Source organism: Pristis pectinata, chromosome 6, assembly GCF_009764475.1.
Source record: "Pristis pectinata isolate sPriPec2 chromosome 6, sPriPec2.1.pri, whole genome shotgun sequence".
Taxonomy (NCBI): domain Eukaryota; kingdom Metazoa; phylum Chordata; class Chondrichthyes; order Rhinopristiformes; family Pristidae; genus Pristis; species Pristis pectinata.
The window spans coordinates 48,983,680-48,998,013 of NC_067410.1; the positions used below are offsets into that span (position 1 = coordinate 48,983,680).

General features: G+C 40.1%; 1 protein-coding gene across 2 annotated transcripts in view; it reads right to left on the reverse strand.

Moving 5' to 3' along the window:
• Positions 1 to 14,334, reverse strand: part of nprl2 (NPR2 like, GATOR1 complex subunit) — a 38,790-nt gene that overhangs the window by 13,733 nt on the left and 10,723 nt on the right. For both annotated transcript variants that reach the window (XM_052017746.1, XM_052017747.1), the window contains exon 5: positions 6,878 to 7,014. In XM_052017746.1, coding sequence (XP_051873706.1) covers positions 6,878 to 7,014 — 137 coding nt within the window. The remainder of the gene's footprint in view (positions 1 to 6,877; positions 7,015 to 14,334) is intronic.

Here is a 14,334-nt window from a genome sequence, read left to right on the forward strand (position 1 = left end):
CAGCATTGGAGGCCAGAATGCCCACCCACCCCCCCACCAAACCTGCTTTGCTGGCCAGTAAAATCATGACTGATCTGAATTTTGGCCTCAATGCCATTTTTCTGCCTGATATTTTCACTTTCCAAAAATATAAATTGGCTTGGGACAGGGAACTCCAAAGATACTTCACCCCAAGAAGAAATTCCTCCTCATTGTAGTCTTAAATAGCTGTCCCCTTATCCTGAAATAATGCTCCAGTCCTAGACTCCCACTTCACGAGAAACATCCTCACAGCGTCAACCCTGTCAAGACCCCCCATGTCAGTTGGTCACACAGTAAAATGGTACATAACATGGGGTCAGTTCAATTCAACCATGGATTATAGGACAGTTCCCACAGATTGGGAGTAGCAAATGTAACCCTACTATAAGAGAGGAGGGAGAGGGAACACGAGCAGCTACAGACAAATTAGCCTTCCATCAGTAGTTGAGAAAATGCTCAAACCTATTATGAAGGAAATGATAATAGGTCATTTAGAAAATAATAGGATTGAGCGGAGTCAACATTGATTTATGAGAGGAAAATCTTTTCTGGGGAGCTGTGACTAGTGGGGTGCAACAGAGATATATGCTGGGATCCTAGCTGTTCCCAACCTATATCCATGATTTGGATGAGGGGATCAAGTATAATATATTTAAGTTTGATAAGGATACAAAGTTGGGTAAAAGGGCAAGTTGTGAGGAGAATGCAGAGAAGGTCCAAGGTCAAACTGACAAAGTGAATGAGAAAGGCCAGATGGATATAATGTGGAATAATGTAATGTCATTCATTTAGGTAGAAAAAAATAGGAAAGTAATTGTTAAATGATGAGGGATTGAAAGGTGTTGTGTTCAGAGAGATCTGTGTGTCCTTGAAGTTACTTTACAGATATAGCAAGCAAATGGTATGCTGGCCTTTACTGCAGAAGGATTTGTAGAGCAAGAGGAAAAACCTCACTACAATTATGTAGAGGGCTAGTGAGACCAATCTGTGACACTGTGTGTAGGTCTGGTCTCCTCACCCAAGGAAAGATATGCAAGCAATTGAGTGAGGGAAGCAAAGGTTCACCAAATTAATTTCTGGGGTGGGCTAAGAATATCTTATATGGAGAAATAATGCAGACTGGGTCTATACACTTGAATTTAGAAAGCTGATCTCATTTAAACCTAAAAATTCCTATGGGCTTGACAGTGGAGGAGCAAGAATGACATTTCTCTTGGGTGGGGTGTCTAGAATCAGGGATCATAGATTCAAAATAAAGGGCTTGCCACTTAAGACTAAGATGAAAAGTTAATTTTTGGAATTCTCGACCAGTGGAAGCTCAGTTGCTGAGTATCTTCAAAAGTGGCTGATTTTTAGATATTAAGGAAATCAAGGGATATGGAATTTGTGCAGGAAAGTTGTCACTGAGGTAAAAATTCAGTCACGAACTTAATGAATGGCAGAGAGGGCTAAATGGCCTATTCCTGCTTTTATTTCTCACATTCTTAGATAACATGAGGTCATCTGGCCACACCAATTTAGAGATCAGCTTAATTTACAACAATATGCTTTTATGACGTAATACCTAAAAATAGTACTCAGCGTTGTGTCTTTCAATAACTATGGATTGGAAAATATACGTAGCCCGTCTTAGTACATGCATACTGCAGAATTTTGTGTACATCGTTCAGTTATCCTACTCTTGTAATTTAATATTCCAGATCAGAAGTAGAACATTTAAGATAAGCACATTGAATCTTAGTTAGATCACACTTAGAGAGTGATGTGTAGTTGCCTTTTACATAAGACCACAGGATATAGGAGCAGAATAAGGTCATTCAGCCCATCGAGTCTGCTCCACCATTTGATCATGGCTGACTTATATTATCCTCTCAACCCCATTCTCCTGCCTTCTCCCTGTAACCTTTGATGCCCTTACTAATCAAGAACCTATCAACCTCCACTTTAATTAGACCAATGACTTGGGCCTCCACGGCCGACTGTGACAATGAATTCCACAGATTCACCACCATCTGGATAAAGAAATTCCAGCTCATCTCAGTTTTAAAGGGATGTCCCTTGAGTCTGAGGCTGTGCCCTCAGATCCAAGACTCCTACTAATGGAAACATCCTCTCCACGTCCACTCTATCCAAGCCTTTCATTATTCGGTAGGTTTCAATGAGATACCCCCTCATCCTTCTAAACTCCAGCGTGTACAGGCCCAGGGTCAAACGCTTCTCAAATGTTAACCCTTTCATTCCCAGGATCATTATTGTAAACCTCCTCTGGATCCTCTCCAATGCCAGCACATCCTTCCTTAGATATGGGGCCCAAACCTGCTCACAATACTCCAAACATGGCCCGACCAATGCCTTATAAAGCCTCAGCATTACATCCTTGCTTTTATATTCTAATCCTCTTGAAATGAAGGCTAACATTGCATTTGCCTTCCTTACTACCGACTCAACCTGCAAGTTAACCTTCAGGAAATCCTGCACTAGGATTCCTAAGTCTCCTTGGACCTCCAATTTTTGAATTTGCTCTCCATTTAGAAAACAGTCTACGCCTTTATTCCTTCTACTGAAGTGCATGACCATACACTCCCCTACGCTGTACTCCATCTGCCACTTCTTTGCCCATTCTCCCAACCTGTCCAAGTCCTTCTGTAGACTCCCTACTTCCTCAACACTACCTGCTCCTCCACCTATCTTTGTATCATTCGCAAACTTGGCCACAAAGCCATCAATTCCATCAGCCAGATCATTAACATATAACATGAAAAGTAGCGGACCCAATACCAATTCCTGTGGAACACCACTAGTCACCAGCAGCCAACCAGAAAAAGCCCCCTTTATTCCCACTCTTTGCCTTCTGCCAGTCAGCCAATCTTCTATCCATGCTAGTACTTTTCCTGTAATACCACGGGCTCCTATCTTGTTTAGCAGCCTCATGTGCGACACCTTGTCAAAGGCCTTCTGAAAATCAAAGTAAACATCATCCACTGACTTTCCATTGTCTATCCTGCCCGTTACTTCCTCAAAGAATTCCAACAGATTTGTAAGGCAAGATTTCCCCTTAAGGAAACAATGTTGACTTCGGCCTATTTTATCATGTGCTTCCAAGTACCTCAAAACCTCATCCTTAATAATGGACTCTAACATCTTACCAACCACTGAAGTCAAGTTAACCAGCCTATAATTTCCTGTTTTTTTGCCTCCCTCCCTTCTTAAAGAATGAAGTGACATTTGCGATTTTCCAGTCCTCTGGAACCATTCCTGACTCTAGCGATTCTTGAAAGATCACTACTAATGCCTCCACAATCTCTTCAGCTTCTCTCCCTCAAACTGCAGGGTGAATTCTATCATATTATGATCACTGAACTAAAGGTTCCTTTACCTTAAGCTCCCTAATCAATCCTGGTTCATTGCACAATACCAAATCCAGAATTGCCTTTCCCTAGTGAGCTCGACCACAAGCTGCTCTAAAAAGCCATCTTATAGGTATTCTACAAATTCCTTCTCTTGGGATCCAGTATCAACCTGATTTTCCCAATCTATCTGCATATTGAAATCTCCCATGACCACTGTAACATTGCCCTTTTTACATGCCTTTTCTAGCTCTTGTTGTAATTTGTACTCCACATCCTGGCTACTATTCAGAGGCCTGTATATAACTCCCATCAGGGTCTTTTTACCCTTGCAGTTTCTTAACTCTACCCACAAGGAGTCTATATCTTCGTATCCTATGTCACTACTTGCTAGGGATTTGATTTCATTTTTTACCAAGAGAACCACCCCATCCCCTCTGCCCACCTGCCCGTCTTTGCAATAGGATGTGTATCCTTGGATGTTTAGCTCCCAGCTGTGATCTTCTTTCAACCACGACTCTGTGATGACCACAATGTCGTACCTGCCAATTTCTAACTGCGCTCTCATCTACCTTATTTCATATACTGCGTGCATTCAAATATAACGCCTTCAGTCCTGTATTCACCACCCCTCTTCTCAAACTTGTCTCCATGTTGTCTGAAGTTAAATTCTTATCCCTTTCTAAACTTTGTCTTATTCTTTATTCTAGAGACTTCAGTAACCCCTCCTGCACTCTGCTTCCCTTTTACTTTATCTATATTTTTTCAATCTGTTGAACCCACCCCCCTATTTAGTTTAAAGTCCTATCCACAGCCCTAGTTATGCGATTCGCCACGACCCTGGTCCCAGCATGGTTCAGATGTTAGTACAAGGACATGTGGGGCATTATTGATTAAGAACTGATTGACATATCGAAATGATATCAATAATATATGCCATCTTTTCGCAGTACAAGCTTTGAGGTAATGGGCCTGTTCCCAGGATAGAAGGCACCTAAAAGAATGTACACAAGAGATAATGAGTCTCTCTTGAAATAAACGATCCCTCTGGGATACAAATGTGGATACAACCTTGTTCCTCAGTCAATTAATCTCTGCAGAGATACAGGGGAGGGTAACAAATATGTTGAAGTGGGAACTGTGCCCCAGTGTTTGACGACTCAGCTCAAACTTACTGGAATTCTCCAGCAGCTTAGACTGAGGAATCTTTTCATTCATTTCAGTTGAAGAGAATCTATCTAGGTAAGAGGAAGGGTAATTCATGGTTTTAGAAAATTAATCAAGTTTCCTTAAGTACTCTTAATTATTTAAAAGTATTTTACATTTTCTTTCAATTTTTAACAATGTTTAAAATTCAATTTTCATCGACTTTCAATAATTCTTGACCGTTACTGAATGGCTAGCAAGTTAACACCAGAGAATCTGGAAGAAGTATTTCACATTATGATACTTTAATGATGCCAACAAATAAATTCCTTAATAAACTTGTTCTATACAGAAGATAATGGGGATGACTTCATACATTCTGCCCCTCCTCCAGAACAGCCACATCAACTGAGAAAATATAATTAAAGCTTTCCAACCCTCAAACAGCTAGCAAAGCCCTGACATTAAAAAAAGAGGATGATTATGATATTATGTCTGCATTGTCCCATGTGTTCTGCTTCCATCTCAAACAAGTCAATAAAAGGTTAAAACAAAAGCAGTTGAACGTAAGGCCACTTTTTTACCAATCTGCAACTGAGCAGAAGGAGATTCCGCACGGATCACCTCATCTGTGATACAGTTCAAAGGAGTGATATGAAATTAATTTGTTAAAAAAAATAAAAGACTGAACAGATTAGAGAAATAAAATGGTATAAAACTAAATCTGGCTCCTTGCTTTATGTATTTCTCTATGTAACATAAAAATAAATCACAGGGGATAACCATCAAACACTTAAGTTATAGACCTCTTTTGAATTCCATTTTGCAACAATTCAAACTTCACAGAAAATGAACTGCAGTTTTTCAAAAACTGTGCTTGCTGATCTTAAACACTTGCACATCCATGTTAAAAGGACTACATATTTCATATAAACACTTACAATACACAAAGCTTGGGGTTAATATCACCGTAGTATTTTGTTCAGGTTACTCACATATTCATTGCGAACACATCAGATAGCTGCAGTCATCAAACTCACATACTCACATTAGGTTTTGGACCCACAATAAGCAGCTTTTCCTTCTCCTGAGTTACTTAACTACTGCTGTACCTTCTTTTGTATATTCAGTGTTGATTAGCAAAAAGAAAGCACATTAAACTGCTGGGAACAGCCTGAACACTGAATATAACAAACAATTATGATTTAAATCCCTCTACTGTCATATGACAGCTGTCTTATTTATATCATACTTGGTCTCACATAAGATGTCAACTGACAAATGAGGATTCTACCAGTTGTTAACTGGATGTTAGGGTGTGAGCAGAAATCATGTCAAAAGAAGGCTCATTCCTCTGTGTATAGAGGAATCTGTTCTGTTTAGCACTTCTTTCATCTGCCCCATCTTGCTTCAGTGCAATACCATGAAAAATGAACGTGTAAATTCACAAATGGTCTATGAATTTTTTAGACAAATCCTTTCATGGAAGTCCATGAGAGGAAATCAAAAGAATAATTAAAACCTACAAAAATAGACAGAGGCATGGGGAGATGAAAGAAAGATTTATAAAACTGAGACCATAACTGTAAGGTTATACAATCAAGAAAGGATGAACTGGCTGGACCTCATTACTTTAAGAGAGCAGCTGTGAAGTGATCTGAAAGAGACTCCAAAATTATAAAAGACATTTTACATATTTTCCACTTGTGAGGAATCGTTAAACTAATAGGCATTAACCTAAGATAATCACAATGAAATAAAATAGGGAATTTCTTTAAGAAGATAGTGATGAGAATCTGGAGCTCACCACATAGGGATTAGTATAGGTGCATTTGAAGGAAAGCATACAAGCCTATGAGGATGAAGGGAATAGAGGGTCATGATAACAATGCCAGTTGAGGTAGGATGGAAGGAAGTTCGAGTGGAGCATTAGCACTGGCATAGAATGATTGGACCAAATGGCCTACTTCCGTGCCGAACATATTCAGTGGAATTTGCCTTCATTAGGTTGTCTGTCTGATGCCACCAATCTATAGCTTCTCTAGTCTTTACCCTAATCCAGATATTAGGGTCAAGACTTGTGGGTCATACACTGCCTTCAATGATCAAACATTTCCTGTGTCTCAGTGACAGGTATTCAAGGTGCAATCTGACTAGAGCAGTGTATACTTCAATTGCAACCTTGGCTGACTTGCACTCTAATATAGTGCATCAACTACTGGAACCTCCAGTAAAAGGAGAAGTTGCTTCACCAGATGCCCTTTCACAGTCTACAATTTTTCATGGAAACAAAAGGCTCTTGAAGAGGCAGGTACATATAATACTTAGCCATGCCCCTCTTTTTCTCATCACATCCCACTCACCTGCTGTGTAGTCAGGTCCCAGTGAATTTTGATAAAATCCTCCTTACACTCAGTGAATACTGGCACATCATATTCCTGTACCACAGGCTGGTCCCTCCGCTGTGCAATCACCTTTAGGTGAATGGTATTGGATTCATCTGCAAAACAGAACAGACTATAAACTCCTTAGAACATTGTACTGACTACCACTTTACCCAGGAGGATTGTGAATAATTCAAAAAGGCAATTGTGCTTTCGAGAATTGCCTCCAAGGTCTCATCCTCCCCTTCTATGGAGACTAAACATCCTATTAAATCATTTTCCAACTGCAAGGAATAGTTGATACAGACGTAAAACCCCAAAATGTTGCAACAAACTACTATGTAGAAATAACAAGGAACACATTAACCGTTGATCTTGTGATGGACAAAGTCATTGACGAAATTTCAGGGCGACACGGTAGCGTAGCGGTTAGCGCAACGCTATTACAGTGTCAGCAATCGGGGTTCGATTCCCGTCGCTGCCTGTAAGGAGTTTGTGTGTTCTCCCATGTCTGCGTGGGTTTCCTTCGGGTGCTCCGGTTTCCTCCCACATTCTAAAAGACATACGGGTAGGTTAATTTGGGGTTTAAAATGGGCGGCGCGGACTCATTGGGCCGGAAGGGCCTGTTACCACGCTGTAAGTAAATAAAATTTTTTAAAAAAGATGCTCTTCTAGCTGACGTTGATTGAAAATACTTCAGCCTTGTCTCATGTGCTGGATATTGCCATTATTGAGGATTGGGACGAGCACAAAACCTCCTTCTCCCATAAGCTGAATAAGTGTAGACCACCATTCATGACTGGAGCTTCCAGGGCTTTTATCTGATCCTTTATCAGCTACTTTAGCTGTTTAGCACACTTTTAGTTTTATATTGTGGCTTCAGCAGGTTGGCACTTCATGAAGTACAATTGGTGATGTCACTAATATACCATCTTGATTCCTCATGGAACCCAGGGTTTGTCTCTGTGCTGGATGGTAATGGTAGAATGAGGTATATGACATGAGGTTACAAAGTGGTAGAGGACAATTCAGATCATTTGGCTTGCATCAATTTGTACAGCTACAACTTGTGAGCTAGCACTGGGAAGAATTATTTCAAAAGCTACATTTTTGTGAAGACCCAATTGATTCATTAATATCTTTCAGGAAAAGAAAACTGCTACGTCTACTCGGTCTGGCTTGAGGGAGTTGAGGCATAGCATTGCAGCAAGAAAGATTGAAAAGTACTGATGCCATTATGTAGCCTTGATATCAATGCAGCTGGTGTCGAGCAAATCTATTGTAGACCTGTTGGTTTGCATGCTGTTATGAAGCAGACACAAGATGGAGATGAATTTCTGTGGGCAGCTAAATATAAGGATGCTTCAAAGTTCCTCTTAATTGAGAAGGTCAAAGGCCCTTGTGAAGTCATTAAAGACTATACATAGTGGTTGGTCCTGTTCCTTGCAATTCTCTTGGAGTTGTCATGTGATGAAGATCATATCCATTGTGTCTCTAGATGAATCCATACTGCAATTTGTGGGGCAGCTTAACTGGTCACAGGGAGGAGGCAGCCGAGGACTTGTGCGGCAGTCAGCAGAGAAACCCCTCTGCAGTTACCACAATCGGATGTGTCATTATTACACTGTTTCTGAAGTCCACTGGAATCCTCTTCCCAGACATTGATTTGCTACTTAAGTTCTTCTCCAAGTGTCACTAACCAGCAACAAAAGAAACACACTGAGCATGATTTAGTGTTAAAAACTATTTTATTAATCACTACTTATGATAATACGTAAAATAAAAGTAAAAATGGTAGTATGTTAGAATTCAAAAATGTTAAACCTCGAACGTTAACCCCAAAACTAAACTCTTCGTGTGTGTGTGGGTGTGGCAAAGTCCAAAACTCCCAGTTCCGGAATGGTTCTTAAAGTTCAGTTCCGCAAGCCATAAGGTGAAACATGAGCAAGGGCTTCTTCAACAACCACCGTTGTCTGAAGATAAGACGTAGACGTAGAGAAACATAGAGAGAGTACATATGAAATCCAAATGTTCCACGATGGAACCCAAATGACACTTCAGTGTTTACTCGGTAGTGACTTCCTCACCCTGAAAAGCATCCGAACCGTGGTCGTCCACACACAAATACCTGTTTCCTTCTACAGGTCAGCAATAAAGTGAACTCCACCGGATTACTTCCAACTTCCATACATGGGTTTCAGTGGCAAACACAGTTATTGTTTCTCATCCATCGATAGAGAAAACAAGCAGGCTGGTGTCTCTCTCCCTTCTCTCTCTCTCTCTCTCCTTCTTCTTCTGACTTCTTCAACAACATCATTACGTCCTTTATCTTCTATTGACGTAAGCACGCCCCACACACACACATACACACACACTCTCTATCTTAAAGGGACTTTCACTGAGTCCGTAACACCTCCCACCTAAAAAAAAATTTTCCCAAGAAAATTTTAACCGCGCATACAGTTAGTAATGTTAATAATTATCATGCTACACAACTACAGACTATCAGATTAGTACAGATACATGTTTCCCATTTAACATCGAGAAAGACAATCAGCAATCACATTATCTTTGCCTTTAATGTGAGTTATCATGAGATCAAACTCTTGCAAAATTAAACTCCAGTTTAACAGCCTTCTGTTCTTGTTTTTGACTCGGCTCAGAAACACCAATGGGTTATGATCTGTATATACAGTCAATGGTTTCTGAGCGGTGCAAACATATACACTGAAATGTTGCAAGGCTAAAATAAGCGACAGTAATTCTTTCTCTATGGTGGAATAATTCTTTTGATGCTCATTAAATTTCTTTGAAAAGTAAGCTACAGGATGGTCAATATCATCAAGGTCACCCTTCTGCAACAACACAGCTCCTGCAGCTTCATCACTGGCATCTACTGCTAATGAAAATGGCTTTTCAAAGTCAGGTGTTTTGAGCACAGGATGGTAGCATAAAATGGCTTTCAGCTTCTCAAATGCTTCTTGACAAGAATCTGTCCAAACAAACTTTACTCCCTTCTTCAGAAGATTAGTTAGGGGAAGAGCAATATCAGCAAAATTTTTACAAAATTTTCGATAATATCCAACCATTCCCAAAAATCTTCTAACAGTCCTCGTACCTGTGGGAATAGGGAACTCAGATATTGCTTGAACTTTTGCCTGAACAGGAGATTGCTTGCCTTGACCTACAACATAACCAAGATACGTCACAGTGGCATGGCCAAATTCACTTTTAGCCAAGTTAACTGTAAGGTTAGCCTTGGAAAGTCTTTCAAACAACCTTTCTAACACAGAGATGTGATCTTCCCAAGTATCATTCCCAGTTACTAAGTCGTCAATGTAGGCATCTGTATGTTTTAACCCATGAATCACTGAATTAATCATTCTTTGAAATGTTGCCGGAGCATTTTTCATTCCAAATGGCAAAACATTGTATTCATACAATCCAGAAGGGGTTACAAAGGCTGAAATCTCCCTTCCTCTATCTGTTAATGGAACACACCAGTACCCTTTTAATAGGTCAATCTTTGTAAGAAATTTTGCCTTTCCCACTCTGTCTATGCAATCATCCACCCTAGGAATAGGGTAAGCATCTGACTTTGTTACAGCATTCACTTTCCTGTAATCTGTGCAAAATCTAACAGTTCCATCAGGTTTAGGTACAATAACACAGGGCGAACTCCAATTTGAAGTAGAATGTCTAATAATATCATTTTCCAACATGTATTTTATTTCCTGATCAACAAGTTTACTTTTTTCCACATTCATTCGATATGGGTGTTGTTTGATTGGTTTTGCATCCCCAACATCAACATCATGGGTAATTATCGATGTTCTGTTTGGAACATCTGGGAACAAATTTTTAAATTTTAAAATTAATTCTCTCATCTGTTGTTTTTGTGAAACTTGTAAATGGTCCAACTTCGTTTCAAGGTTCTCCATGATATTTTGTTTTTTTTAGTTTCGATGGAACAATATTTGGTCTAAATTGGCCTTCCTCAACATCAACATCAGGCATTCTAGAAACAACCTTTACATCATCCACCAAGGCCACAACTGAATCCCTCTCATAATAAGGTTTTAGCATGTTTACATGACAGAGTTGTGTTTTCTTGCGTCTATCTGGTGTTTTGATTATATATGTTAGATCAGTCACTCAAGATTCAATAACATAGGGTCCAGAAAAACGAGATTGCAAGGGATTATTTTGGCTAGGGAAAAATACCAACACCTTTTGCCCCACTGCAAATGTCCTAGGCCGAGCACGTCTATCAAAATATGTTTTCATTCTTATCTGGCTAGTTTTCAAATTCTCTCTCGCTAGCTGGCAGACTCTCTCCAACCGAGTCTTAAATTTTTTGGACATGGGGAGGTCTCCATTTCCTCCTTAACACTCCATTTTTGACATAATATCCACTTGGCACTTTCTCAATCTCCTCACATGAGAGTACTTTTTCTTTCAATTCTGTCAACTCAGGGTCCTTTGTCTGTTCCACCATAAAATCCTTCCTCGACAAAGACAAATCTTTAAATTCAGGCTCACTATAAGGATGTTGATCCTCCAGTGAAGACAGAAAAGTCTCAGATAAGGCATCATAATTTTCTTCCTGTTTAGGACTGTCACAAGGAACTACATCAGACTGCACTGGACTGTCTGTCTTGGCTAATTCTTTAGCTCTAGCTTGAGTCACTGCACATGATGGGTAAACATCTGGATCATTCTCAGACTCATCAATCCTTGGTTTGGTCGTTAACCGTACCACAGGATCAATTTCTCCATCTGCAAGGTCATTTCCCAATAACAAAGAAACTCCTTCCACTGGCAACCTAGGTCTTATCCCTATCTCGACTGGTCCTTCTACGAACTTTGACTTTAAAATCACCCTGTGAAAAGGGACAGACATGGTCTCACCTGTAACGCCTCGTACTAGATTTACTTCACCAGTGTCACTTTCTTCTCCAAAATTTAAAACACTGACCAGCAAGAGAGATTGACTAGCCCCAGTATCTCTAAGAATTTTCACTGGCACCTGGGGTGACTCATCATTCAGTGAAACAAAACCCTCTGATACATACGAACGGAATTCTTTTCTCACCTCCTCCAACTTTTCCGCTTTTCCCTCTTGCAAGGACTGATCTTTAACAGCATCTCCTAAACCTTTTTGATTTTTAATTGCCTGAAAGCAAGCATTGGGCCCAGCTTCCTTCTTTTTCTTCAAAAGGGCACAATTAGATATCACATGGCCAGGTTTCCTACAGTAATAACAAGTACGCTTAATAGGTTTCTCCAGCCCTGGCTTCTTTTCATCCTTTCCTTTTTGATTACCTCCCAATTTAATCTCCAGTTTACCTGGATTGTCCTTATAACTCGTTTGAAAGGTTTTAGGTTGTCCCCATTTGGATTTATGGGTTAAAGCATAAATGTCTGCCAACCTAGCAGTTTCTTGTAAAATTTCCACTCCCTTTTCATTTAAATATGTTGTTAATTCAGCTGGAACACATCTTTTAAAGTCTTCCACTAATATCAATTCTTTCAATTTATCAAAATCCCCATCTACATTTTTAGCCAGGCACCATCGTTCAAAACATATTCTCTTTCCATTGGCAAATTCCATATAAGTCTGATCTGCAGATTTCCTCAAGTCTCTGAATTTTTGTCTATAAGCTTCAAGTACCAATTCATAGGCCTTCAATATAGCTTGTTTTACCTTGGTATAATCAGCTGCATCCTCAGCAGACAAAGCAGAATAAGCTTTTTGAGCTTTACCTTTAATCACACTCTGTACCATAAGAGCCCATCCTTTCTTTGGCCAGTTTGAACTCACAGCAACCTTTTCAAAATGTTGGAAATACTGATCAACCTGATCTTCCTCAAACGGAGGGACTAATCGAACCTCCCTGCTGGCTGAAAAACCATCATCAGAATCAGATTCCACACTCTTTTGCATCATTTGTAAATCATGCTGCCTCTGTTTCTCCTTTTCCTCACTATCCAGCTCCATCCTCTTCAATTCCATCTGCTTCATTGCTAGATCAGCCTCTATCTTCATCCGAGTTAGCTCTCGTTCAGCCTCTATCTTTAACTGGGTTTGTTCTCATTCAGCCTCTAATCTCTTTTGTTCGGCCTCTAATTTCTTTTGCTCTCGTTCAGCCTCTATCTTTGCCAGCTGCACCTGTGCCTCAGAAATTGCTATTTCACTGCCAGGAAACTGTTTTAACACTTCCTTCTCAAACACCTTCTTTTCCACATAATGGCCAGCTATCAGTCTCTGAATATCTGCCTTTCTCATAGACTGCTTTACTTCTGTAAGGTTTAGCCTTGTAGCAATCTTTATCAAATCATCCTTTTTCGCCACCTCCAATCCCTGTAGGGTTGGTGACTCCAAAAATGCCTTAATATCCATTGCTGCTGGTTTCCACACACACAAGCCAATTAAAAAGAATTTATCAGACCTCCCTCAACAATCTTTGGATTGAATCCCGAACGAATCTCGTCAATCTGGGGAACGATCCCAGATGACACTCGTTAATCTTTGGATTGGATCCCAGACGAGCCCCCAACTTTGTCACGAACCAGCAACAAAAGAAACACACTGAGCATGATTTAGTGTTAAAAACTATTTTATTAATCACTACTTATGATAATACGTAAAATAAAAGTAAAAATGTTAGTATGTTAGAATTCAAAAATGTTAAACCTCGAACGTTAACCCCAAAACTAAACTCTTCGTGTGTGTGTGGGTGTGGCAAAGTCCAAAACTCCCAGTTCCGGAATGGTTCTTAAAGTTCAGTTCCGCAAGCCATAAGGTGAAACATGAGCAAGGGTTTCTTCAACAACCACCGTTGTCTGAAGATAAGACGTAGACGTAGAGAAACATAGAGAGAGTACATATGAAATCCAAATGTTCCACGATGGAACCCAAACGACACTTCAGTGTTTACTCGGTAGTGACTTCCTCACCCCGAAAAGCATCCGAACCGTGGTCGTCCACACACAAATACCTGTTTCCTTCTACAGGTCAGCAATAAAGTGAACTCCACCGGATTACTTCCAACTTCCATACATGGGTTTCAGTGGCAAACACAGTTATTGTTTCTCATCCATCGATAGAGAAAACAAGCAGGCTGGTGTCTCTCTCCCTTCTCTCTCTCTCTCTCCTTCTTCTTCTGACTTCTTCAACAACGTCATTACGTCCTTTATCTTCTACTGACGTAAGCACGCCCCACACACACATACACACACACTCTCTATCTTAAAGGGACTTTCACTGAGTCCGTAACACAAGTCTATGAACTTCAGCAGGGATACCATCTGATCCAGAATCCTTGTTTTTCAGTCAGCCTTTTTGACTTTTTGTATGTAAGTATTGGTATTGGTAAGGCTGCACCAGAACATTGATGGTCAGTTAACTGATCATAGTTGATGTGTTACGATTT